The sequence below is a fragment of the Melanotaenia boesemani genome, chromosome 14 (assembly GCF_017639745.1).
Source record: "Melanotaenia boesemani isolate fMelBoe1 chromosome 14, fMelBoe1.pri, whole genome shotgun sequence".
Taxonomy (NCBI): Eukaryota; Metazoa; Chordata; class Actinopteri; order Atheriniformes; family Melanotaeniidae; genus Melanotaenia; species Melanotaenia boesemani.
This window is the reverse complement of record NC_055695.1, coordinates 29,440,184-29,465,133: the sequence shown is the minus strand read 5'-3', so window position 1 is coordinate 29,465,133 and position 24,950 is coordinate 29,440,184. Positions and strand designations below refer to the sequence as shown.

The window sequence follows — 24,950 nt, the reverse complement described above, 5'->3', positions numbered from 1 at the left end:
AACACAGTGTCTTTTTTTCAGATGTTAAGGTATTAAACATTAGCAAGCCAAAATAAAACAAGAGATCCCTGGTAAAAGTAAAGGTATAAACTTTACTTTTAGTATGGATTTTACTGTAATTTAAAGATTTGTTTTTGTCCTGTTTTTTCGTGGTATTTCCCTGGCCACCTGGATATTATTTATTTATTTTTATTATTCTTTTTTTATACAGTGTGAAGTAGACAGATAAAGAGGATGGGAGATTGTCTGACCCCCTAAAACGTTCCTGATCATGCTGGCATGAAGGGCCTTTCAGTTCCTTTAGAATTTACTGCTGCAGTGGTGAGCATTTTAATACCAAAGTTATTTAGTTTATTCTATTCTCTATTCACCATGTTTCAACACAACCATGAACAGGAGTAATTTCATGGTCAATGCAGGCTTGTTGCTTTTTGTCTAACTTGTGCTGGAAACCGTTAACGAGGTGCAGAAGGAAACGTTTGGTTATTGGTGATATTCTGCTTGATTTTAGGTGGAAAAATGATGAACGTGTGTTGCAGAAGAAGTCTAGAATTATTGTTTATCATTGGTACAGAATGATTTTAAGTAGCTGTTGGTGAAATATTTGTGCACACTGCAGATGAATGAGAAAAGCGGGAGGGGAAAATGTTATAGAGGGACGGTGGAAAGAACCTGACACATCAGACTTAAAATATTTGCTTCATAGCAGTAAAATGGTCAGAACAATGAGTTGAATCAACATCTGACAGTCTTAAAAATATACATATTTAAATACTAAGGAAAAAGTCTGGTGATATTTAGTCATTTTACAGCAGGAAATTAAAAATAATCAATAGTTAAATTCTCCCAAATTAATTCCAAATTCATTCTAATTTAATTTTCAGAGAAAATTACACCAAACAGCCATTTTAAAAAACTCTGTGTATTTCTGACCAGTTGTTATTACTTGAAAATGCTCATTCACCAGCAAAGTGTTGGCTTTAGTGTTTACATGGGAATTTCTAAAGATAATCATAAAAACACCAGACTTATCCTTTAAAATGCACCACCTGGGCACTGTGTAGCAGCATGTTTTATAATGTCCTCCCCCAGTGTCCCTGGAACCTTTTCAGTCTGTGACGTCTTCCTCGAGGTCGCTGTCAGGAGAGCTCCTCTGTCTGTACTCTGTAGAGTTGGACAGACATTTCCAGCTGCTGTCTTTCTGACTTCCCATACTGTGCGAGCGTCCCAGGTGGGCCAACCTCTTAGACGACGTTCGCTCCGCCGTGTCCTCTGCGATGCTCCCGTGCGCCCGCTCCGAACCAGAGTGGTGAAAGTCGTTTCGCAGGTTCTCTAAATTTAGGGCCCAGGGGCCGAGCTTCTGCCAGTTCACCCTCTGGAAGGCCATGATGCAGTGGAGGTTACCGCCCACCTGCGAGGAGCGGAAACGGCTGTTAGTAAAGCCCTGTGGCACATACATTTATATGAGGCGAGATTTTTGAGGATGGGAACCTTTTTGGTTTTGCGGCGTTGAATTCCCCTCTCTGTGTGGCGGATGTCCAAGTACTCTGGATTTTGAGTGTTGAGATCAGTCACGACATCCAACCACCTGGACAGAGAAGTTCCTGTTAAACGTCTCAACAACACAAACCATCAAATGAGCTGAAGACTGACTTACTTTTTACAGTGAATAGCTGGATGTTTTCTACTAGGTTCACCAATTAAGATCCAGTACTCCATTTCATTTGTAGGTAAAGGGCCCCTTCACACAAAGAGATCAATACTTTAACAGTTAGTTTGTTAATAAATCAGTCTATAAACAGAAAACTGTTGGGCAATTTTCAGACCCGTTTGTCCCAGATTGGTGAGTCTCTGTCAATCTTTACATCTGAGAGACTCTGCCTCTCTGAAATGCTCCTTATCCAGTCATGTTACTGACCTGCTGCTAGTTAACATAATTAGCTGTTAAATGCGCCTCCAGTTGCATTTGATTTGTACCAGGCTGCTTTTCAAGCCTTTTGTTGCCCCAACGTTTTACAGATACGGTGGTGCCATCAGATTCAAAATATTTTCTGTAAAATGATCAAATGTCTCAGTTTCAACATCTCTCATGTGGTTGTTTCTGTATTGGGAATAAATTATGGGTTTGTGAGAAAGCGTCCCGACTCTTATGGATTTGGGTTGTCTTTCACTGTAAACAGAATATTTTCAATATGTCTGCCGAAGTCATTTTCACAAGTCATGATGATTATTTTCTTCTACTTCTTCATAAAAGAAGCATTCAGCTTTAAATGCGGTCATGTGACCTACCTGTAGGCCTTTGCTGCTTTGAGCGGCGTGGCTTCAAAGCCCAGTGGGCAGAAGTAGTGGTTCTGACAGTGGTAAATGTAGGCCATAGACTCGTCCTTCAGCCCTTGTGTCAGTTTCATCAGCGCTCCTTCAGCTGAAAAACAAGAGGTCAGTATTTCCTGCTGTGTTACAGTCTAAGTGGAGTCACAGGTAAGCTTGGTTGATGAAACTCACCTGTTTCACCGGCCGTCTTGTGTTTCCCGTGTGGTTTGTACAGAATATAGGAGCAACCCCGCACTCGGAAATTGTCGTTGATTTGTCTGAACCATCTGTAAGAAGAAAGCCCCGATTAGACGCGGTAGTGATTTCATTCCCTTTTATTGTTTAATAAACTCAAAGAGCAGGTTGTTTACCGCATCAGTGTGGCGTTGCCAGTGAACGGGCCAAACTTTATTTCTTCAAAGGGCGGCTGAAACCCCAGAATATGCAGAGCCTCCTCCTGAGAGATGGGTGGAAGACTAACGACACATACACACGACTGCATGTGTTAAACTGAAGATGCAGTGGATTACTGATCTTTTAATAGCAATGCCCCCACAACAACAGGAACATCCTCTGTGTTAGCACATTGCACACCCAGTGGAGCTAACGTTAACGTTAACTATACTCCAGCTTTCTGCTTTCAAACTTGCAACTACTCCAAAATTGAGCTGAACACGTGCTGACGAGGACCAGACGGCAGGAAATCATTGCAACAGTTTTAAAATCGCTGCATTGGCTCCCCGGTCATTTCAGGATTGATTTTAGGTTTTTAGTTTTATAAATCTTTCAGTTGTTTGTAAATGTCTTAATGGTCTTGGGCCTTTTTATTTACCTGACTCACTGTCAAACTATGAGCCCTCGTGGACCCTGAGGTCCTCTGAAACTGGTCTTTTAATTGTTTCCAAACATAGGGCTGAAACACAGGGCAAGGCCTTTTTTCATCACTATGAATCACACGGTAAATCCCTTCTTTTCAGTTAAAATCACTCCATAAACTTTGACTGGTAGCATATTTTTACCTTTTTGGTAATTAATTCAATTTTATTTAACCTTTATTGTTTAATAATGCACTCTTCAGTGACGATGGTTTGTCTGTAAGCAACAAAACTCAAAAAGTTTTAGACGAATTTTGACTAAATTTGCAGGAAGTCTCAGAAATGGAATAAAGATTAGATTTGGGTGCGATCTGGATCCAGCAATTTTTTAAAAAGAATTCTTTAAAAAGGGAGATAGGGACACTTTTGCAATTTGAGCTTCTAACTAAAAAATAATGCTCACAATAATTGGCAAAAAACAAAACAAAAAAAAAAAAAACAAGACAATAGCTTAGTGAAGGTCTGAGTGCTTCTACTTTAAAATACCATCTGTTGATGTTGCTATTTCTATTCTGTTTTTATTCTTGATTTATTTTACCCAAGTGCATAGTTTTTACCTTCTATATGTATACTCCTGTAGAACTGGCTCGTAGTCGTTCTGATTTGGGTTTATATGATCTTTCTGTTTTTATTGCTCAGTCTGTAGGGGTGTTGCTCTGGGGATCGCCATTGTCTGGGTGGTTGGGGGCCCTGCACCGCAGCCACTGGCTGGCTATTTTTATATATTATACTATATATTATACTGGTGAGTGTGTGTGTGTGTGTGAAGGCCTGTGTTTTTAATAAGCAGAAGTGGGTATTTTTATTATGTAAAGCACTTTGAGCTGCTTTCATGTATGAAAAGTACTCTATAAATAAAGTTTGATTTGTTTTCATTTTGCTGTGAGACAGACCGGATGACAAACTGTGGAAACTCTTGAGACTGATCTGTACCCAATAAACAAGCCCTGGGTGTGAGTTACTGTGTTGTCATGCTGCCTTTTGTAATATAGAGAACTGGTTCCTACTAAATAACTCCAACTCTATAAATGAGCAAAATTTTGACTAATGCCAAATTGACCGAACTACTTACACTCATATATGCAGCTCGGCTGGGTGACATCTGGAAAGGCTCAGGGTTGCAGTGCATGAGTGAAAGCTGAAATCTGACTGAGGACAATACGTGCTGCTCACCTCCCTGCACCCAGAGTGCTGTATAAGAAGTTCCAGCAAGACACCAAAGAGGAGATTCCACAAGACGTCTTGTACTGCGGCCGACTGATGCAGTACCTGGAGCAGATATCAAAGAAACATGCAGGTTTGATTACTACGTTGCAGAAAAGAGAGAGGTCTTTTTCAGCCAAGCATACTGCTTCCACCTCTGATCCGTTTAACACTCACAGGTCTTTATAACTCGGTATAATTTCTAGCTTAATGCAAATCTGAGATGATGCTTCATTTGCTCTGATAGTTTGCATCTGGTCTCAAACATGTTTCCATCCGAACCGTTTCTGTACAGTCTGACTGAACAGAGGATAGCAGTCTGGACACTCGTGTTGCTCCAAATGGCTGCAAATTTGTCCAAAATAACCCGAAGGAAATCAAAATCAAAAATCCAGGCTAATTATCATTTGCTAAGCTAGAGTTTTTTTTTCAGGTTTTTGAATGTTGTATCTGAGCAGTTTTTTAGAGACTTAAAGGGTCATTCTGGATCATTTCGGCTGTGTTCCTCATAAATGTGTTTACTGGGGGGTGTACAGGCTGTGGGAACTTTAGATAGCCCACCTCAGCTGTAGAGATGCATGGAAACAGGAAATTTTATGATGTGTTTACTCAGCAAAAAACATTATTTTAATATGAATAATTTTAAACTTTGCTTTACAAGTCTCAGTTAAAGTAAGAACACTGTTTATTTAAAATATCTCAATTTATATATTTGATTAATCTTAATTAAAAAAATAAAATAACAAGATCTTCACGAAGACTTCAAAATCACTTACTGTCCACTTTATCAGGCCCACCAGTTCATCTGCTTGTAAACACAAATATCTAACCAGCCAATCACAGGACAGCAACTCAACACATCTAGTCATGTGATGAAGACGAAGTTCAAACTAAGCATCAGAATGAGGAAGAAAGGAGATTTAATTGACTTTGAACGTGACATGGTTGTTGGTCTGAGTATTTCAGAAACTGCTGATCTACTGAGGTTTTTACACAAACATCTCGAGGGTTTACAGAGAATGGTCTGAAGAAGAGAAAATATCTAATGTCTTGCTGATGTCAGAGGAGAATGAGCAGAGTAGTTAGAGATGACAGAAAGAACTTAGTGGAAACATCATGAAAACATGGATCTATTCAGCCTTGGATCAACGCTTCAGACTATTGGTGGTGTGGTGGTGTGGGGGATATTTTCTTGGCCCACTTTTGGCCCCCTTGGTACCACTGTGGCCTGGTTTAACCACCACAGCCTACCTGAGTATTGTTGCTGACCATGTCCATCCCTTTATAACCACAGTGTAGCATCTTCTGATGCTACTTCCAGCAGGATAATGCACCATGTCACAAAGCTCAGATCATCTCCACCTGCTTTCTAGAACATGACAATGAGTTCACTGGACTCCAACGGCCTCCATAGCCACCAGATCTCAGTCCAGTAGAGCAGCTTTGGGATGTGGTGGAACGGGAGATTCTCATCATGGATGCAGCCGACAAACCTGCAGCAACTGTGTGATGCTGTTATGTTAATATGGAGCAAAACCTCTGAGGAATTTGTCACACAATTTGTTCATACCAACACCTTGATGAATCTATGACACCAACAATTAAGGCAGTTCTGAGGGAAAAAGGGGTCCATCCCGGTACTAGAAGGTGGACCTGATTAAGTGGAGGCTGAGTGCATTTCTTCTTATTTTTGAGACTCACACAAACTGTTTGTGAGCTACAACTAAATATTTAGGGCGGAATTCTCATCTTATTTTTCCAACAGTTAAAAGCTCGTCTATTGTGCTGCTGATGTAACAAGTAAAAATAATAAATCATGTTTTAATTATAGGCTTTGTGTGTCAACCCCTCCCCATGGTGAGGCCTCTGGTCACTCTCACAGCTGCATCTCTGCTAAAGCACTGGTTTATCCCAGACTTCAACATGCCCATCCTCCTCCTCGTCTCTGAAGCTGTAGTGAGTTGTTCATGCTGCTGCAACATATTAAACTACCTGTGTGCAGCTGAATCAATTAATGTAGTTCAGAAGGAAAAGGGGGTTCAAACTGGTACTAGCAAGGTGTATATGTATGCATGCATAGGTTTACCCAATCAGAAACTTGACAAACCTATTGCTCAGCATAAAAATATTATTACCATCGTCTCAGGTCGAGCACTTTTCTTTGTTTGATCTCCTCCTGTGAGGCATGAGGGGGGATATCTTGCAGATTCCTGCTGGGTCTGTCTGATGACCTCATCTTCTTGGTGCTGCATTTCTTACCGTTACCTGAAACACAGTGTTAGTCAGTGATGCTGATAATATTTATACAGTTTAGAATATAAATAAAATAAAAAATTCCCTAGCTTACTAGTTCTTATCTTCCGGGTGAACACAGCATTGAAGTCTGCTGTATCAATCTCCCAGGCCAAAATAGGCTTGGGGTGACCCGCGGACATGTCCTCCATGTCACAGTCCCCATCTGATCCCACATGGGCCCCTCCAGTCTGACCTGAACTGAGGTCAGCAGAGGGCTTGGGCTTCACAAGAGGAGAACCATCGTCCTTCTTTTTCCTGGCTGAGCTGGAGGGGCAGTAGACAGAGGCAGCCTGGTTGAGGAGGGCATAATCGGAGCAGACCGTGTAGAACTTCTCTCGGGAGTGAGTGACCGGACAGGTCCACTGCAGGTGGAGCTCCGCACTCGAAGCCCGCCTCACTCTCGCAGCGTCCCGGGCCAGGGAGCTGATAAGACCGTGATCCTCTTCTCCATCGGCGGGCCTCTGCAGTCCTGACGGATCCGCCGGACCGGAGATGTTTGCTCCCTGCCCTTCTGATGTGTTAGGCATCGGGCCGCCACTTATATGATGGACGACACCGCCGGATGGGTGTACCGGAAGGAGGCGATTGTCTCCTCTAGGAATGAAAGGACAGTTTTTTGTTTTATTTTTTGAGTCTTCACGGAGATGGAGAAAAGATGGAGGTGCAGCATCACGGGGACACTTTGGTTTTCTTTGGATAACGGTTTTTAAAAGTCAACACCCAAGGAGTCATTTTCTAAATTTACAACAGCGACATTCAGCAGCGTCATAAACCTTCAAGCTTTGCTAATATTACAAAACAACAGGACCTCATCCGGGTTAGCTGTTTAGAATTAGCAGAATGATTACTGAACATTAACTAAACATTAATTATCACCTGTGAAGCAGCAGCTCTTGTCGAGGTGAGACAGCTACATACGCGCTATAGTTAGCAGATGTAAACACGCCCTGCTGCTCCGGTCTTTATTCCACAACTCTTTTAAATTATCTCTGAGCACCGCTGTGGTCAGCAAACTGGCAAAACGTCAAGCGACCTACTTATTAGTGAAAGTCGGTGATTATTAACTCCCTATGAGAGAAGAATGAACGATTTTTTTAAAGAAAGAAAGAAAACTCTGATTGGTCGTCCTCCTGACCCGTATTCTCTTCCTGTGCAGGACTGATGGACTGTACTATTCTCAGCAAGAAGCGGGGGGAGTCTAAAACCAAATACTAAAATAACAAACGCCATAAGTCCATAAAGCTCAAAAACGGTATATATGTAAATAAGATGTAATATTATTTAGAAAATTTGTATTTTATCTAATTCTATAGGAAAATTAATGTAATGTTACATGTCGCCGGTTTGGTGCTCACCCCTCGTCTTAGTTCACCTTGAAAAGGTACTACAGTTCAAACCAATCAAAACAGCGACCGCAGGGGCTCTTTAAACTTCGCAGACGGAAGGTAAGTGTCCACAACTGTCCCACTTTAGCCTTTTTCTTAAAGAAAAAAAATAAATAAAAAAAAAATAAAGTGTGACAGCGTTTGTAATCATTTAAAAATAGTAAGAAACTCCTCAGTTATACCGTTTAACGATTAAAATATAATTTTTAGAATAGAGAAGTTTCCTTAGTTGTGAACGAAATGTAACTTCATTTAGACTTGACAGAAAAAATTGTAAGAGAACTTAATTTAACATATAATTAATCTGAGCTTATCCAGCCTTGATTTATGGGAGTGTGTTTAATTTTATATTACTCTGTGGACATTTTGTCTGAAAAGAAAAGTGAGATGGTTTATTATATAGAAAATGGGGAAAAGAAAAAAGTTTTAGTTGAGAGTAGGGCAAGGCAGGTTTATTTGCATAGCACATTTAATTTACAAGACAATTCAAAATGCTCTACATATGACATTGCGAGCATTACAGCAAAGTACAGAAGAAGCAGTAAAAAGTACATTAGAATAATTGAAAAAAGAACTAGAATAAGATCTAATACAAGGTATTACCTGTTGTTTTGATAAAAGGCAGCAAACAGAAAAGTTTTAACCTCGATTTAAAGCAGCTGAGAGTTTCAACAGACCTGCAGTTTTCTGGGAGTTTGTTCCAGAAACTAAACACTGCCTCTCCATGTTCTTAATCTGTGAAGAGAAAGAAGACCTGACCCTGATGACCTGAGAGATCCAGTTGGGTTATAAAGAAACAGAAGATCCTGAATATATTTTGGTCCTAAAACATTCAGTGCTTTATAAGCTAACAGCAGGATTTTGAAGTCAATAGCCAGTGTAAAGATCCTAGGACTGGAGTTATATGATCTACTTTCTTGGTCTTAGTGAGGACCCGAGCTGCAGTCTGTCTAATGGACCTCTTAGGGAAACCTGTAAGGACAGTGTTACAGTAGTCTAGAAATCTGGCTGAGACATCAGCCCTTTAATCCTTGGTGTGTTCTTTAAGTGATAACAGGTTGACTTTACAATTGTCTTAATGTGATCCTGAAATTCAGGTCTGAGTCCCCGAAGACTCACAGATTTCTGGCTTGTTGTTGGTTTTTAACATCACTGTTTAAAGCTGAGTGCTGAATTTTAATCTTTCTTTCTTGGCTCTAAAAACTATTATTTCAGTTTTGTCTTAATTTAAGTGAAGGAAGTTCAGACACATCTAATCTTTAATTTGATCAATATATTTGATCACTGTTTCAATAACCTCCTGTAGATTTGTGTCATCAGCATAGTTAACCGTGTCAAATGCAGCACTGAGATCCAGTAGTACCAGGACTGAAATGTTGCCGTTTTCTGTGGTCAATGGGAAGTCACTGAAGACCTTAACTGCAGCAGTGTCAGTGCTGTGGTGTGGACGAAAACCTGACTGAGAATAAATATCAAAGCCAGTTAACTCAAGTACTGGAAGACCCGAACAGGCCACAAAGGTCAAGCTGAGCATTAAACTGCTGTTTAATCTTTGACTGAAAGCTGTGCATGAAAAGGATGGTAACACTCAGACTGAATGGAATTCATAATGTGATAGTGTGGAAATAATTCTTAAAATACATGTATTTCTTTTGTATTGTTGTTATTTCATAATCTTCTAGAAGAAAAATGACAAAGAAGCTGGTGATCATTGACACAGACTGCGGCATTGATGATGCTCAGGCTATACTGATGGCCTTGGCAGCTCCTGACTTGGAGATCCTGGCCGTGACCTGCGTGTTTGGGAACACAGGGGTGGAGAACGTTTGTCAGAATGTTTTTCGGGTTCTCTCTGTCTGCGAGCGTAGGGGGGTATGTTTATGGACAATTTTGTGCCTGAAAAGTGTAAAAAATAAAAGTATCCTAAAGACTTCACAAAAACATTTTTTCCTCTGCAGATTCCAGTGTTTCGAGGGTCCAGTGGTCCTCTGGTTGGGATCAGTAGTCTGGTCAGTGACCACTTTGGAAAGGATGGACTTGGGGATGTTTTAGAGGACAAAGACCTTCTCTGGGAGGAAAAAATTCAGCAAGAACATGCGGTCAACGCGATGATCAGACTGGTGTCTGAAAAGCAGAAGCAGGTGAGATGCCTCCCTGTGACAATGCCCAGCTCTTCTTCCATGTTCTGACACTATAAACTCTGCAGGTCTCCTTGGTAGCCCTCGGCCCACTCACTAATCTGGCACTGGCTGTCAAACTGGATCCAAGCTTTCCTGAAAAACTCAAAGACTTGTACATAATGGGTGGAAACATGGAAGGTAACGGAAACTGATCCTATGTTTGTGTTTGGGACAAGAAGGGTTTAATCATTTACTTTTGCAGGAAAAGGGAATCTGACACTTTGTGCAGAGTTTAACTTTGCGATGGATCCAGAGTCCGCTCACATTGTTCTGGAAGAATTCCTCTGCCCTACGTACATTGCATCATGGGAATACTCCTGCAGAAATGCTCTGACATGGGTAAGACCTGCACTTGTGAAGAACCACATAACCCAGTTTAACCCCTAAAACTCCACTAGAACAGAAGATTTATATCCTGTCCAGGAGGTTTACAATCCAGCTGGAAAATGTAGTGTTTATTTAGAGACAATGTGGTAAATCCACCATTATTAATCACATTTTCATCACTACTATGTTGGTAAGAGATGGCTCTGTAGACCTGGAAATTATGATGAAGCCACTTCTTCTGATTGGTGTCAAACTTTCCACCAATCAGAATGCTTAAATTGAGGGCAATGTCCAACAAGGAGCAGCTAAAAGATCAATAGAGGATGATAAGCAGATGAGAAAAGGCTTAGTCACTGTAGCCGCATAATCTGACAACTAAGGCTGTCCTGAAATAATATTGTCTGCATGTTGACTGGGATTAAAGGGGCTGAGCTTCCACATGCATTTATACATTAATGTGTATGTCACACTGATTTCACTCATGCAGGAGTTCTTTGAAGAGCTAATTAATCAGGATACTCCAGCTGCACGCTTTATGAAGAAGATAACATCAAAATGCTGGGCCTACTCCAAAGAGGCCATGAGGACTAAGAGAGACGTGTACTTCAGACCTGGCTTTGTCTCTTATGATGCCTATGCGATGGCGGCCTGCATCGACAGCAGCGTGGTGACGGAGAGCATCGAATGCCCCGTCCACGTGGAAATGCAGGGTTCTATTGCTCGTGGCATGATGGTGCTGAATCGCACAAACAAGCTACAGAAGAGCCACGTTGTGTCTGTTCTGGCTAAATGTGATACTGTCAAGTTTGGTCAACTCCTCATGGAGTCACTCAGACAACCCTGCAGTAAGTAAAGTCAGCTGCAGATCTAAGAAAAATATCTACAGCAAATGAAGCGTATCTTTTATATTTGTCCATAAATAGCAAAAAATCCAGCAAAGATCTAATTTAGGACATGAAAGATTAATCTGGACCTTCAGCTTATCCATCTACTGTTCGCTGAAGCTTCATCAGAAATGGATCCATGAAGGATCGCTGTCAAGAAGCCGTTCTTAAGGAAGAGAAACGGGGAGAAAAGGCTGAGGTATGCTACATGACACAAGAGCTGGACTGAAAATAACTGGCTACAGGTTTGATGGAAGGATGGATCCTCCCCAGAACCCAGACCTCAGCATTACTGAAGCAGTGTGGATCATCTGGACAGAGAACTTTGGAAGCTTTGGAAAGTCCTTCAAGAAGCTAGAGAACTATTGCTGAAGACTAATAAGACGGCTCAAGTCAAATTTAGACTTTTTAGCTTATTCAGACAAACATTTTTTGTTTTAATTACTGTACATCTGTTAATTATTTGCACATGCTTCAATAAATTGCTGCACTTTTTTTTGTTTTCCTGGCAATACATAAATGAATTAGTTGTAGTTTCCATTAAAGTCATACAACTGGTGAGGAGAGAGAGAGAGGTTGGCTGGATTTCAGTGTTTTCCAGCAGAGGGCAGCAGACACCCGATCAACAGTCCATCTGGACTATTAAAGTGGAACCATAGAGCCGATCATGAGCTGACAGATTTTGGGACATCTTCTCTGGTGAATCTACAGAAGAAAGATATATAGGAAACCTAAAGAAGGAAGCCCAAACACGGGGTGTATAAAAAGACATACCAGCTTTTAACAGTTTAACCTGAAAATAGGAGTTCAACAGGACATAAAGTATGTAAGAAGACCAACAGGAAACTGGTCCATCTTGTCAAACTCTTCAGAAACATGCTATACCCTCTGGTTGTATCATTGCAGAAAAATTCACGCTGCAGCATCTATAACTCAACGTGTTTTATCATTAACTCAGAGATGCACGAGTGCACCCACATTTAGCTAAAATATCAACATCTAATGAGAAAAGAAGCTGATGCGGGTTTATTATGAACAGTGTGGCTGTGCAAAGAAAACACTACAAAGATTAGGAAACTTTAAATGATGTGACTTGAAATTAAAAGTGAGCATCAGAAGGAGGAAGAAACAAGGATTTAAGTGACTGAATGTAGCATGGTTGTTGCTCTGAGTATTTCAGAAGACGCTGATCTACTGGGATTTTCACACACAACCATCTCCAGGGTTTCCAGAGAATGGTCTGAAGAAGAGAAAATATCCAGTGGAGCAGCAGTTGTCTGGACTTAAATGCCACTCCTGTCAGCTAAGAACAGGAAACTGAGGCTACAATTCACACAGACTCACAGATGGAGAAACGTTGCTGGTCTGATGAGTCTCCATTTAAGCTCCAACATGAAAGCCTGGATCCATCCAGCCTTGGATCAACGCTTCAGGATTTCAGTTCTGAAGGAAACAGATGTCCAACCCAGTGCTTGCAAGTTGGAAATGATTAAGCCATTTGGATGCTAGCAAAAGCAGCTTGGATATATGAAATCCATCTAAGTATTAAACTGTAAGGAATCAAAGTTTAATGATGCTTAAAGGCAAATAATCCCATTTAATGTAAATTTTTCAAAGCTGGAACAGAAAAATAAACATGTCTGTCTGATTCTGCTGCTTCCAATAACTGAAATTCAGCCTTTTTTTTAAAAATGCTGCCTTGAACAAAATAAAACACAAAAACATTTTCTGCTGAAATCCTTTATTTAAATTTACTGACAAACAGAGGCGAGGTACGCAGCTGAAACCTCAAACTTAGGAGCTCTTTGATCATATGGCCCACTTATTCCCACAGAAGGCTTTGATATCAGCGGGACACAGCCCACTTTGTAAAAGGGGAACATAAATATTCTTGATGGGATGTTGGTGAGAAAAAAAATGGGATTTCAGATTAGGAAAGCAACCTGTTGCCGAATAAAAACCAAGTGAAATTACTTTTTTAATATAAACCAAAATGAATTCTGAACTTTAGCGTCATGTTACAGACTGACAGGGAATGCTGCAAACTGTCTGCCCCGGGATTAGCGTACACCAGGGGGGCACCTGTTAAAACAAATCCAATTAAAAGTTAGCATTTCTGCCCCTATGAAAACAAAAAAGACAAAAAGGCTGCAGACAGCTAAATGTTGGGGGGGATTCTCTGATAATAAAACAATTTCGCATACGAAGAACTTCTGTTAAGTGCTGTCGTTTGCGCTTTAATTGCCGGCATCAGAGGAGCTGGGCCAGGGCTCGGAGCTGCGCCTGTTCAGGGATGGGCCCCATATGCTCCAGGGGTTGTAGGTCCGGCTCATCTCCGTGGTAGCTGGCGGCGAGGGGGTGGTGCTGCTCACCAGGTCAGGCAGAGCTGTAGAGTTGGTCGTCGGTGAGAACGGGTGTAAGGCCGCATCTGTGCTCGTTGACCAGATGGAGCTGCTGTAGGGCGTGGTCGCAGACCAGGGGTTACGGGCGGCTCCCAGGAGTGACTACAAACACACACAACACACAGCAGGATGTCAAACAGCACACTTTAAAAGTGAAGCACATCCACACCTGATAGTGGCGCTTACTGCAGTGGGAGCAGTGGGCGAGCTGGAGCTGCTGGACCACGAAGGCAGAGAGTCCCAGATCGTGGGAGGGACAGTGGAGAACTCCGGCCAGCTTGACTGAGGCTCAGATGACTTTGGGAGGCTCATTCCACTGAAAACTGAAGACAAAACACACAGTCAGAGCCAGTCCAAGGACAAGCAAAATAAACGCCACCTCCACCAGGAAGCCCCCCCCCCCCCACTGTAAAAAATAGTCTAACCGTTCATCCATTTTCTACCGCTACTGTAACCCCCGTTAAAACAGTGCTAGATCCTTGTTATTACTGCAGCCTGCTCTTCATTCTGCACCTCTCCGGGTTCTCGCGGTACTTTGGTGCCATCTCACAGAGATTCTTGCTGCACGTGAATCATGTGACGGCATTGGTTTAATCATAGCGGTGCACACGCTTGGGCAGGCGTGGGGGAAAGCTCCTTGAAGGGATGCTGCGGGTCTGTAATTGAACTAAAGCTCCTTTTGTTTTTTGTTTTTTTTAACTTGTCCTGTCCAGCATCATAGCAAGCAAAATGATAATCTGGTTGCTGTATCGTGCTGAACAAATTTGCTCTGCCAAGGGTAGGCCTATGGGTAAGGCTCCTCTTGATAATCTGATTAATTTATTTATTTATTTAAATAACTAAAGCTCCTTTTGAACACTTACATTTTTATATTCAGCCAAAAAGTCTTGATTCAGGTAAAATATCTTAAAACGGGACAAGCTAAACAAGAATTCAAGCACTGCAAGTGCAGCAGTGCACACAGTAGTTGGGATGGTAGTGGCCCAGCTGGTGGAGTGGGATGTCCAGTAACTGAAAGGTTTGTGGTTTCCTTGCTTCCATTCAGGAGTATACACGTTGGTGGTCTCTGAGAGGACGTAGGCTGGGTTGCTGATGCTTCTTGAATTCAGAAGAATCTTCTTGTTTTGCTTCTTGTCTTTTTTTAGGTATTTTCTCTCAAACTGAAAAAGAACCAACCTGAGAGAGACATCGTCAGGCTGGTTTTCATTTTTTTTACTTAATAAAAATTACTTGGAATGAGTGTTTCATCACTTGTTTTAGGATACTTCTCACTTGTCTAAAGACTAGAAATAGTTTTTTTTTTATTTTTCAGGAGATCTTACAAAGTGTAATGATCTTACAGCACTGGCAGATTATTTCACCTGATTATAGTGTGAATCCTCTCAAGTGTTTTTAACTTTTATAAAGACCGCCCATTTTTGCTGTGCAAGTGTGTTTGAAATGTCAGGATATCTTAATTTAAAAAAATTAAGATACAAATAAATCATTAAATACTTGAAATAAAAATGGTAATGCCCAAAAAAACTAAATTTTATACTATTTTAAATCATGGGTGTGTGCCAGCCATGAAAATATTGTGGTTGGCACAGAAATAAAACCGGTTAAATCACTTCCTGCTGCCTCTGTTGCATGGTGCATGTGCAGTTTTTTGCAGAATTTTTGAGGTTTGCTAATATAAGAAGTTAAGAACAAGCTGGCTACAGGTTTAAGCTTAAAAAAAACAAAACAAAAACTAACAGGAACTGGTTAACTTGTTTACTCCAAATTTACTGTCTGCTGATGTTTTCTCTTACTTTTAAAAAACAAATTCAGTTTGCCACACACATACATCACATTGCATATTAAATTAATACTAAACCAATTTTCTGAGTTTGCTTCCCCTTTAAGGTTAAAAACCACAGCCAAAGTATGATGCAAGACAACTACAAATAATGGAAACAAATGAGTGTTATATTTATATATATAAAATGTTCAAGCACCAGTAAAAGTTGAGCACTGGTGGGACTGAGGTTGTCTAGGTGGGGCCCACAAATCAAATTATGCTCAGGGCCTTATAAAGACTAGAGCCTGCCCTGCACATACTTCAGCTTAATGTCGGTGAACAACCAATTGTTGAATTAGTTACAGTATGCTCTTCCATTTGTTTAAAAACAACTGCACAAAACACACAAGTTACCTCCTGTCAGGTTGAAGGGATTATTGGGCCCAAAAGCTGAGAAAGAGTTGGTAGGATAGTTTGAACTACTGGCTGTGTCGATCGGACTCCATAATCCAGAGCTTTCAGAAAAAATATAGAAACATTGGGTTAATGAAGTTGGGATTGGTTTCTTGAAGACTTGTTGCGATATAAATATATTATTTCATCAGGTCACCTGTCAGAACTGTCACTTTCCACTGATGTCATGTGAGACAGAGTCTTGCCTTGGTTGTCAGTTTTACCTGGACCAGAACCACCTGAAGACAACGCAAACGACTGATGTAAACACACCACTTAATGAAGAATGTTAAACATGAAGCACCTCTATGTTACATAATCACCTGGGCTTTTATCATAACCTGCAGCTACAGCAGCAAAGGTGGGGTTTCCGTTTTTACCCGGGAGCGGAGCACCTGTAGATGGTTTATTTCCTGGGGCCTTTTTCTGGTTTACCTCACTGTGAAAACAAAGCACAGTTTATTAAAAGTCAAAAAATTCATTCCGAGTACCAGAGACAAAATACAAAATATTCCCAAAATAATTTCCTTTTTTTGGGGTGAACCACTAAATTGAGAAACTGTAAAGCTACATCAAGAGAATGGGGTAAAAGTAAAGGAAAATCAGCGGCTTTAAACGGACTAAATCAGACCAACTATGGCCCAGGATGCACGACAACCCTCAGTGTGAAAAGGATCTTTGATATAAAGGATAATTTTGTTTTTGTTATTTATGGGCAGTTATTTAACTGTTAAACTAATTTCCCTGCTTGTTTAAGTCAGTTATTACATCTCAGTGTGGTTCTGTTTAACTGATTTGTTTTAAATCTAGAACTTCATGTTTATCTAAATTAAGGCTCTTGTCTTAAATTAAAGCCCATTTCCTTCCTGCCTGCCAGCTTCATATCTTATATATATATATATATATATATATATATATATATATATATATATATATATATATATATATATATATATATATATTAAGGCTGGGGTCTCAGTAGGTTTTAAACTGAGACAATTTCCTACTTTGAGAAAGTGGATACCTGCTACTGTTGAGCACACTGCTGTAGGTGCCTCGAGTCAGTAAGCTGGGGGAGGTGGGTGGAGGGGAGCAGGTCCCAGCTGTGGCGGATCTCTTTAGGAAAGGATCTGCGTTCATTGTCTGCAAGGAGTACTGCTGGAGGTCTGCTTCTGCACGCAGAGCACAGAAAAACAGCACTTCTCGTTAATTTCAACAGTGAGTGGTTTAAATTGGGAGCACAAAGCGAGGCGGTTTTAGGTCCAGACTTACGGATGCTGTTTTTGGAAAGAGGGATGTCCCACTCCGGAGAAGCAAACTCCTTCTCACCTTCTGAGCTGCTGCTGTGGCCCAGCTCCGGCACTGAGGAGCTGGGCAACAGTTTGGGCAAGAAGGAGGGGTGCCCGTCCTCCGGCTTCCCGTCTACTGCCGAAAACAAACACGTCACACACATGCATCTGCTGCTGAAGCTGACAGCAAGGTGATGATGGTTAAATGTAGAAACTCACATCTCTGCTTCTGCAGGGGTCTCGTCTTTGGGATGGTGGTGAGAGGGTGGAGAGGTTTGGGTGTGAAGCTCTTGCGCTGTTTATTCTCCAGGGGTGTTACGTACGGCAGCTCCAGGGAACTGAGAAGAGGAAAAATATGTTACCAGGAAAACAGAAAAAGACAGCTGTCACTTTTAACTCCAAGAAAAAAAACAAACCTGGATTTTTCTACTTGACTCTCTTTCTTTGTAGCTCCTTGTTTCTTTATTTTGGGCTTATTAAGGAAATTTGAATCTTCCTCTTTCACCTTCTCAGGAATTAACGTCCTCCCTTTCTTTTTTACTGGCTCCTGTAAGAAGTGATTCATATTTTTAAGCACACAATGGAAATGGAGTACATGACTAATAGAGAAGCAGTTCCCAACCTGGGGTCCTGTGAGGTTTTGACTGTACAGAGCCTGTGTGATTGTTAAAATTAAGGTCATGTCCACAGAAACAGGTTGAGGTGGATCTTTTTTTTTATCATTTAGATGTTTCGTTCACATGGAAGCGGAACTTTTGGAGCCTGAAAACATACTTATGAAATCAGATGACTAATTGTAGGTAGTTACTTTAACTTTGGTTTTCTACAGGAGTACAGGACTCGGCCAAAATGCATCATTTGTGGTGAGATGCTAACTAATGAAAGCGTAAACCTAAGCATGGTCTCATCATGGCTTTTTGGTCGCTGTATAAAGAGGGTCTTCAAGGGAAGCAGGTTGGGAACCACTATAATAGAGGATATGCACTAAATTGCTGAAATATTTCTCTGTACCTCTTTCATGTTTGTCTCCACATCAGGATTGGAAGTCTCTGTGGTCGTGGAGGAGCTGTCGTCGTTGTCGGCCAGATTATCTTTGAACTCATCTCCCTGAGTCTTCACTGTTGACTTTCTCTCTTTTTCCTCCTTCTTCCTCTGGGCTTTTGTTTTCATCCTCAGCTTCCCTTTGTAATCCAAAACTGAAAACAAATCAACACAAAGCATCAGAACCTGTAAATGATACTGGAGCTATGTAGTCTGCAGATGTAAACAGACCGGGGTACCTTTGTTTTGTATAAACTGAGAGCTCTGCTCCTGTAGCGCCTCGGCACTCAGCGAATCTGGACGGTCGAGGTCGTTGTCCATGGCTCCGATCAGGCTGGCGTAATCTGCATCCTCAGAGCAGAGGTCTCTGTGAGGTAATGAAGACCCTGCTAAACTTTGACTCTGGGGGTCCAGCTGTTTGGTGCTGCGAGCTTTACGGTTAGTTAGCTGGCAGGCAGCTGGGGGGCCGTCTTGGGATGAACTTCCTTTGACCAACTGAGATGAAGTGGCTTGCATAGATGGGCGGCTATTCGTGATCCTGGACCTCTTATCTTGGCTGTCTGAGTCTGATAAAGTGCGGCTGCTGCCCTGCCGACCTCCGACCCGCGCTGTGCCGTTGCTGGACGCGTACAATCCTCTGGAGTTCTGGGCCGAGTCGTTGTAGTCGTTCAACCTGAGTTGTGACAGACAGGTGTTTCAGTTACACTCAGCAGTGAGCTCATATTTTAAAACCCAACATAAAAACGGCCTTTCTCATTGCATCTAATTTCACTCAACATTTGGACTGTTGTTCAGACCAGCTGACAGAACAGCTCAACATGAAGCAGTCAGCAGGCAAATTAAACTAGATTTTTTTTTTTTAGTTTTAATATCACAGGTAGACCAGGATATGTTTGATAAAATAATTAAATTGCCCCAATAAAGCTTTACTTTCAGCTCTCTCTTTATCAGTCTTCCTCAGATTAAGTATGCAAATTACCTGAATGGCTGGTAATATGAGCAAAGAAGTAGTTACATCACCAGATATAGTCAAAACATTTGCACAGTGGTTGGCACTGACATTTAGCTACAATCCAGGAGCCATTTACAGTCTCCTGTTAGTGTAAGAACTCTTTAAACACACCTAAAGACCACAAAGTGACTTAACATTGCTAAAAGGTCTTCATAGGGCCATTTCTTAATTGCTGAACTCAATTCAGACAATTAAAAAAACAAAACCAAAAAAGAGAAAACGTGGAGCAGCAAAATTATTAATATTTCATTTCTCTTATTAGGAAAATCTTTCTTCGCATTAGACCGGAAAGATCCTCTATAATGATGACATAATCAAGAGTCAGAATAACTTTTAACTCCATCGAGAGGTCATTTCAAGCTGAAACCTTCGGAGCAGACGACACACTCCTGACTTGACTCCGGTAAAATTTCTCTAAAACTCCTGAACATACTTTGTGTGCTGTAAGCAAAAAGGACCTTTTGCATGTAAAAAAGTTTGCGTCTTCTGCAGAAATTGTTTTTACTTCCTTCCCGTTCAAAAATATAAAACCTGAATAAAGACTTGATCAGTTTTTCCCGCTGTATGCTTACTTTGAATCGCTGTGAATTTGCACAATGTCCCTGAGGTTAAAAGGTTTCCCAGTCTCTAAGCTGGAGTTGGATTCCACGGAGACTCGTCTCTTGAATGGCTCCCATATGCTCTGAGCCTCCAGGTAGGCGGTGGCGATCACCAACAGAAACATGGCACTGCAAAAACAAAAGAAAAACAATTATGATGTGTTTGTTGGGTTGAAATAAAGTTTAAATTTTCCTTGGTGCTGAGCCACTGTCACCTCATAATGACGGACACTATGATGTAGAGCTCCAGCTCCCAGCTGGGTCTGGGCAAGGTCTCTGCACACGTAGCCAACACGTGGTAGGGCAGCGAGGCGTTCAGGATAAACACAAACTCTGAGCCTCCGTATGTCACCAGTTTGAGCTCCCGGATCACTCGGGATGATGTGAAGTCGGGTGTGAATCTGAAGGAAAAGGACAAAGGACATGTCATGACTGATCTGCACCTGCGATCGAACTGAGGATCTGCTGCATCTCAAAGATTATAACCCGTCAGCGCGGCTGAGACCTCCCACTTGTTGGTCTGCTTCAACCTATGTGGCCAATTGAAGGGACACAGTTTTCCTTGATGGATGTAAATACACGATCAGTGCTCGGCTGCCTCACTGAGAGCTGATGAAGTATTTCATCTTTTGCTTTTTCAATATAAATATGGTCAGAGGTAGTTCAACACATCCTTCCAGCCTCACAATCAGACTTCATTTATACAGCACTTTTCAAACAATTTGTAACACAAAGTTATACAGAAATAGAAAAGAAAAAAAAAAAAAAAAAGCCAAAAAGTCTAATTGTGTCAGTATCACACTCACATTCCCTCACACACACACACACACACATATATATATATATATATTTTAATTAATCGCTTGCTGAAAACAGAGTGGTATTAAATCATTTTAACTTCTCCCCGCCTTTCTGTGTTCACATCACTCCTCTTAAATGCATTCAACACGCAGCTGATGGATGGATAAATGCTCGTTTTGTACTCTCATAAGCTCAGCACACTTACGTTTTTTTCTGCAGTTACTTACTGGCTTGTAAGCTGTTAGCTAACACTGTGCTAGGCTGGCATAACCATAGCCACCAATTGCTGCATTGGCTCCCTGTGCGTTTCAGGATCGATTTTAAGGTTCTTTTGGTTATTTATGAATGTCTTAATGGCCTTGGGCTTTCTTATATATCTGACCTGCTTTTAGAGTATGAAACTTGGAGGATCTTGAGGTCCTCTGGTGTCGGCCTTTTGGTTTTTTTCTAATGTTTGGACCAAAACCTGTGGCGGGGTCTTGTTTCACCATTTTGGGCCCCGCCTGGGCAACGGCCTGCCTGAGGGCCTCAGGGCCACAGAGATTGCTGATGTTTTTAAAAAGAGGCTCAAGTTCTACCTTTTAGCTTATAGTTTAGCTTATAACTAAGTTTTATTCCCATTATATTCATACATTTTTATATTTACTTATTAAAATTTAGTATTTACGTATTGTATTTACTTTATTTTACTTTATTTAATCTGTAACTGCTGCCTGTTTAGGGTATTGTTTCCTCACCTTGTAGATGGGGTGGGGTTCTATGTCCATTTAATCTGTGAGCGTATGTGTGTGAGAGAGCGTGTGTGTGTTTTGATTTTTTTGATAAACTTGGATGTGTGAATACTGGTGTTAAGATGCTATTAAGATGCAAAAACCTGTTTTTTTTATTATGTAAAGCACTTTGTGTTGCAACCCTGCATGAAAAGTGCTACGTAAATAAAGTTCTATTTGAAGTGTAATGTGTTTTGACAATTATGATCCTGAGACTTGTCGTGGTAGTAAAAGACAGATAAGAATAATTTAACAACAGTGTATAACTAACCAATCAATACTAAAAAATGTCCAAACTATGTCATGTGGGACATAAAAATGACTAAATTCCATTAAAGGATCGATGATAAGGCTTTTAAATAACACAAACAGCACCAGTTCTTTATCTATGATATCAGCTGAAAAGTCTTATCTAAATATAAGTTCTAGTTGAAGCTTAATCTCTAAGCAGCATGAAGAATCTGCAGCCAGTGGAATCAGAAACGACGTGTACACACATGATTGGCCAAAGCACACACAACAGGAAGCACGAGTACAGCGACAACAGAAGCTGTTAAAACAGTAAGACGTCTTCCTTCCATCGCTGCTCACTGTGTGGTCAGAAAAACCGAGCAAACGACCCCCTCTCGTCAAACTAATTTGGTATTTGTGTGTTGATTTGATTAAATCCTGAGTAAAGTAAACGAGATGGGGCCATCTGCAAGAGGAAGTAAATATGTCTCACTTCATTTCACAAAAAGCTGAACAGGAAGTGAAACTGTGCCAACGCTGACAGCTTCAGCAATGGGTTCCTTCAGCTCGACTTTCTGCAGTAAATGAATCAATTTATTCTTCCTTAAAAAAACATGTTGACTTGGAAAAACAAAACAGATTTGAGTAAGATCAAATTAAATGATTTTTTTGCAAAGGCTGGGGTTTTAAGTGTTGGGGGTTAAAAAAGTGGCAGAAGCTTCTGAAATTAAGCGACTTCATCCTTTTACTGCAGGCTTGTCATGAAAACAGCAAAAAAAAAAAAAAAAAAAAAAAAAAAAAAAAAAGAAGGCAGAGCAACCAACAAAGATCTAAATGTGCTTTTATCACTTACAGAATGACGAGGTCTTTTGATGCATTCGGCTTCAGTGTAAATTCTTGACAGTTGAGAACTTTGAATCCATATCCTTCACAAGGCTGGCCGTTGATTTCTGCAGATCTGATGGTGATCGGGAGCATTCCTGTGTTCTCCACTCTGAAGGTTCTTTTGAGAGTGAAGTTTGGCTCTTTGATTTTTGTTTCTGAAATAAATAAGAGGATTATAATCAATCAAAACAGTATCAGAACAATAATCTGGACTAATCAAACTAAGGGGAGGGTTAAAAAGTCCCCTTCTTATTAATGTAGGTTCCTGACATGATTCAGGGATTTATTAAACAGGGTTACATTAATTCTTAGGAAAAGTTATTTTTCATCCCTTTCTGGCTCAAATGCTTTGATCAGTCTGCTCTGACTGATCAAAAATGCTACAGTGAGATGCTAATCCTTTGTTTGAGACAAGCCAAATGAGGCACCAGGCAAGTGTTAATCAAATGTGTTTCATGGGGATATTGTGAAATTGATAAAAGCCTGGACTATAAACAAGGTGTTCAGGAACAGTGAGAGAATAAGGCCAGAAATAGACTATATCTGCATTTTAACTTCACACTAACACAGGCAACTGCATCTGTTGTTGTTGGTATTTGTTTACTGATTGTCCTAAAAACTGGATTAGAAGGCAACTAGACTTCTTTTTCTTGAGTCTTTGATTTCACATTTTTAATATGACAATGACCTATGGTGTTGAATTTAATTGTTTCTACGATGCATCGAGATGCGGATGTGCAAGATTCTGTATCGATGCAGCAACAAAACATAATCGATTATAAGTAATGTAATGTTTATATTCTCCCGCCGCTTGCGTGTGTGGCGTGATCTAGCTGCTGCAACAGCTCAGCAGATCCGAGGCTGAATCCGTTTTGAAACCTTTACTAACGAAACATGTAAAACTAATGAGACATGCAGAAATACATCAGTATTTAACTGGAAATACATTAATTGTCTCAGTGAAATCAAGTAACATTACACATCAAAATGTATAAAACCTGATAAGTTAGCTTAAGGCTAGCGTCTACAGAAAATACCACTGGCAGGATAGCGGTTAGCATACGCAAACGAACTAAAGGGATTAAAACAACTTTGTCCATCAACAAATGTTTAACTCAACAATATTCTATGTGTTCAATTACAAATTGACTACAATATGTACAAGCTAATATTTTCCAGCCATATGACTACAGAAAGACTAAAGGGACAAAACACACAGCTTTACTGCAAGAAATCTCACCACTAGAGGGTTGCTCAACCACAACTCACAATAAAATAATGTTTCCTGATTTTACGTCAATGGAACAATAAAATTCAATAAGGAAGTTGAAAATAACATCATTGTTTACATGTTTATGATGTTGGTCAATATCAGGACATCAGATTGATTTCTGAAATAATTATCAGTAAACAGGGAGTTCACAATTTTCTGCTTGTATTCATTGATGAAGTAGTAATGTGCAGTAATAAAGAAAATTGATGATGCAGCTTTGAATCTAATTGTTGACAAGATAAGCAAACGAATCGTGAGGCCAGTGAAGATGCACAGCCCTACGATGACCAGAACGTCTGAGAATCTAAACAAACATACTTGCTGTGTACTCCAACTGTTACCAGAGGAAACTAATCCACTAAAATCCAATGCACAGAAGTTTTAGATTTGCAGGTTGTAAACAATAAACATGTAGCCGGTAAAAGAGGCTAGCATTTGGTTGATGTTAGCATAAAGGATATTTGGTAACATCTGCCCCAACACTGGATCCACCATCATCTCCATATAACATCATGTGCATGGGAAAGAGGAGGCACCCATCGGTAACACATGAACATGTAAACAAAAGCAAATATATTTTCTACTGCAAAACCACAATGGAGAAAAAAAAGCCAAAAAGCATAACATCGCCTGGGTCAGATTCTGAGTCAAGATACGTGAATCTGTATCTTGGACTATTTAATCTTATTGAAGTAAACAAACTGAGGAAACTGTGTAAAATAATGATGATGAAGCCAGCCCCAGAAAAGACCTGCAGTCTTTCTAAAACTGCACAGATATCAACGCTGAGTGATCTCTGGTGTTCCAAAGTTGGAGAGGACTTTAAAGCTACAGCTGTACTAGATACTGCTTTAAATATAACAAAATAAGAATTTGGGTTATTTTTTGTGCTTATACAATTTGTCAGATAAGTCTAAGTGGCATTCTAGCCGTCATCTGTCCACCTTTAAACTGTACTTATGACAGTGTTAAA

At 40.5% G+C, this 24,950-nt stretch overlaps 3 protein-coding genes across 5 annotated transcripts in view; 1 reads left to right on the top strand and 2 right to left on the bottom strand.

Annotated features, from left to right (window-relative positions):
* Positions 1 to 191: 191 nt before the first annotated feature.
* Positions 192 to 7,895, bottom strand: LOC121653405 (basic immunoglobulin-like variable motif-containing protein). Its single transcript, XM_042006879.1, has 10 exons — positions 7,560 to 7,895; positions 6,736 to 7,277; positions 6,524 to 6,653; positions 4,359 to 4,454; positions 2,682 to 2,786; positions 2,503 to 2,597; positions 2,290 to 2,422; positions 1,658 to 1,741; positions 1,492 to 1,588; positions 192 to 1,411 (listed from the first exon to the last, which is right to left on the bottom strand). Exons 2-10 carry the CDS (start codon positions 7,208 to 7,210, stop codon positions 1,109 to 1,111), a joined length of 1,518 nt encoding a protein of 505 aa, XP_041862813.1. The 5' UTR covers positions 7,211 to 7,277; positions 7,560 to 7,895; the 3' UTR covers positions 192 to 1,108.
* Positions 7,896 to 8,021: 126 nt separating this feature from the next.
* On the top strand, positions 8,022 to 11,686 carry si:ch211-201h21.5 (uncharacterized protein LOC555526 homolog). 2 transcript variants are annotated; one of them, XM_042006891.1, is made up of 6 exons: positions 8,022 to 8,128; positions 9,751 to 9,940; positions 10,027 to 10,209; positions 10,275 to 10,386; positions 10,451 to 10,587; positions 11,063 to 11,686. In XM_042006891.1, the coding sequence occupies exons 2-6, from the start codon at positions 9,758 to 9,760 to the stop codon at positions 11,426 to 11,428; spliced, it is 981 nt and encodes a 326-aa protein (XP_041862825.1). In that variant the 5' UTR covers positions 8,022 to 8,128; positions 9,751 to 9,757; the 3' UTR covers positions 11,429 to 11,686. The 2 variants fall into 2 exon arrangements, with proteins under 2 accessions (XP_041862825.1, XP_041862824.1); XM_042006890.1 differs by lacking the exon at positions 8,022 to 8,128 and having other exon boundaries at positions 9,346 to 9,940.
* A 1,497-nt stretch (positions 11,687 to 13,183) lies between these two features.
* tmem131 (transmembrane protein 131) overlaps positions 13,184 to 24,950 on the bottom strand; it is a 34,442-nt gene continuing 22,675 nt past the window's right edge. Inside the window, exons 28-41 of one of the 2 annotated variants that reach the window (XM_042006842.1) lie at positions 22,673 to 22,859; positions 20,233 to 20,418; positions 19,991 to 20,146; positions 18,646 to 19,079; positions 18,377 to 18,561; positions 17,782 to 17,912; positions 17,585 to 17,703; positions 17,349 to 17,501; positions 17,101 to 17,248; positions 16,400 to 16,515; positions 16,234 to 16,315; positions 16,038 to 16,138; positions 14,048 to 14,184; positions 13,184 to 13,963 (exon numbers count right to left, since the gene is read on the bottom strand). In XM_042006842.1, coding sequence (XP_041862776.1) covers positions 13,697 to 13,963; positions 14,048 to 14,184; positions 16,038 to 16,138; positions 16,234 to 16,315; positions 16,400 to 16,515; positions 17,101 to 17,248; positions 17,349 to 17,501; positions 17,585 to 17,703; positions 17,782 to 17,912; positions 18,377 to 18,561; positions 18,646 to 19,079; positions 19,991 to 20,146; positions 20,233 to 20,418; positions 22,673 to 22,859 — 2,402 coding nt within the window. In that variant the 3' untranslated portion in view covers positions 13,184 to 13,696. The remainder of the gene's footprint in view (positions 13,964 to 14,047; positions 14,185 to 16,037; positions 16,139 to 16,233; positions 16,316 to 16,399; positions 16,516 to 17,100; positions 17,249 to 17,348; positions 17,502 to 17,584; positions 17,704 to 17,781; positions 17,913 to 18,376; positions 18,562 to 18,645; positions 19,080 to 19,990; positions 20,147 to 20,232; positions 20,419 to 22,672; positions 22,860 to 24,950) is intronic. The other variant, XM_042006843.1, reaches the window with a different exon arrangement.

Bases quoted from the DNA above. Each gene is read 5' to 3' on its own strand.
- LOC121653405 (XM_042006879.1), bottom strand. From the start codon at position 7,210: ATGCCTAACACATCAGAAGGGCAGGGAGCAAACATCTCCGGTCCGGCG. The intron at 2,787-4,358 runs GTGAGCAGCACG...ATGTGTCGTTAG, and splicing joins AGCACTCTGGGTGCAGGGAG to TCTTCCACCCATCTCTCAGG. The intron at 1,412-1,491 runs GTTCCCATCCTC...CGCTCCTCGCAG, and splicing joins AACGCCGCAAAACCAAAAAG to GTGGGCGGTAACCTCCACTG.
- si:ch211-201h21.5 (XM_042006891.1), top strand. From the start codon at position 9,758: ATGACAAAGAAGCTGGTGATCATTGACACAGACTGCGGCATTGATGAT. The intron at 9,941-10,026 runs GTATGTTTATGG...TTTCCTCTGCAG, and splicing joins CTGTCTGCGAGCGTAGGGGG to ATTCCAGTGTTTCGAGGGTC. The intron at 10,210-10,274 runs GTGAGATGCCTC...TAAACTCTGCAG, and splicing joins TGTCTGAAAAGCAGAAGCAG to GTCTCCTTGGTAGCCCTCGG.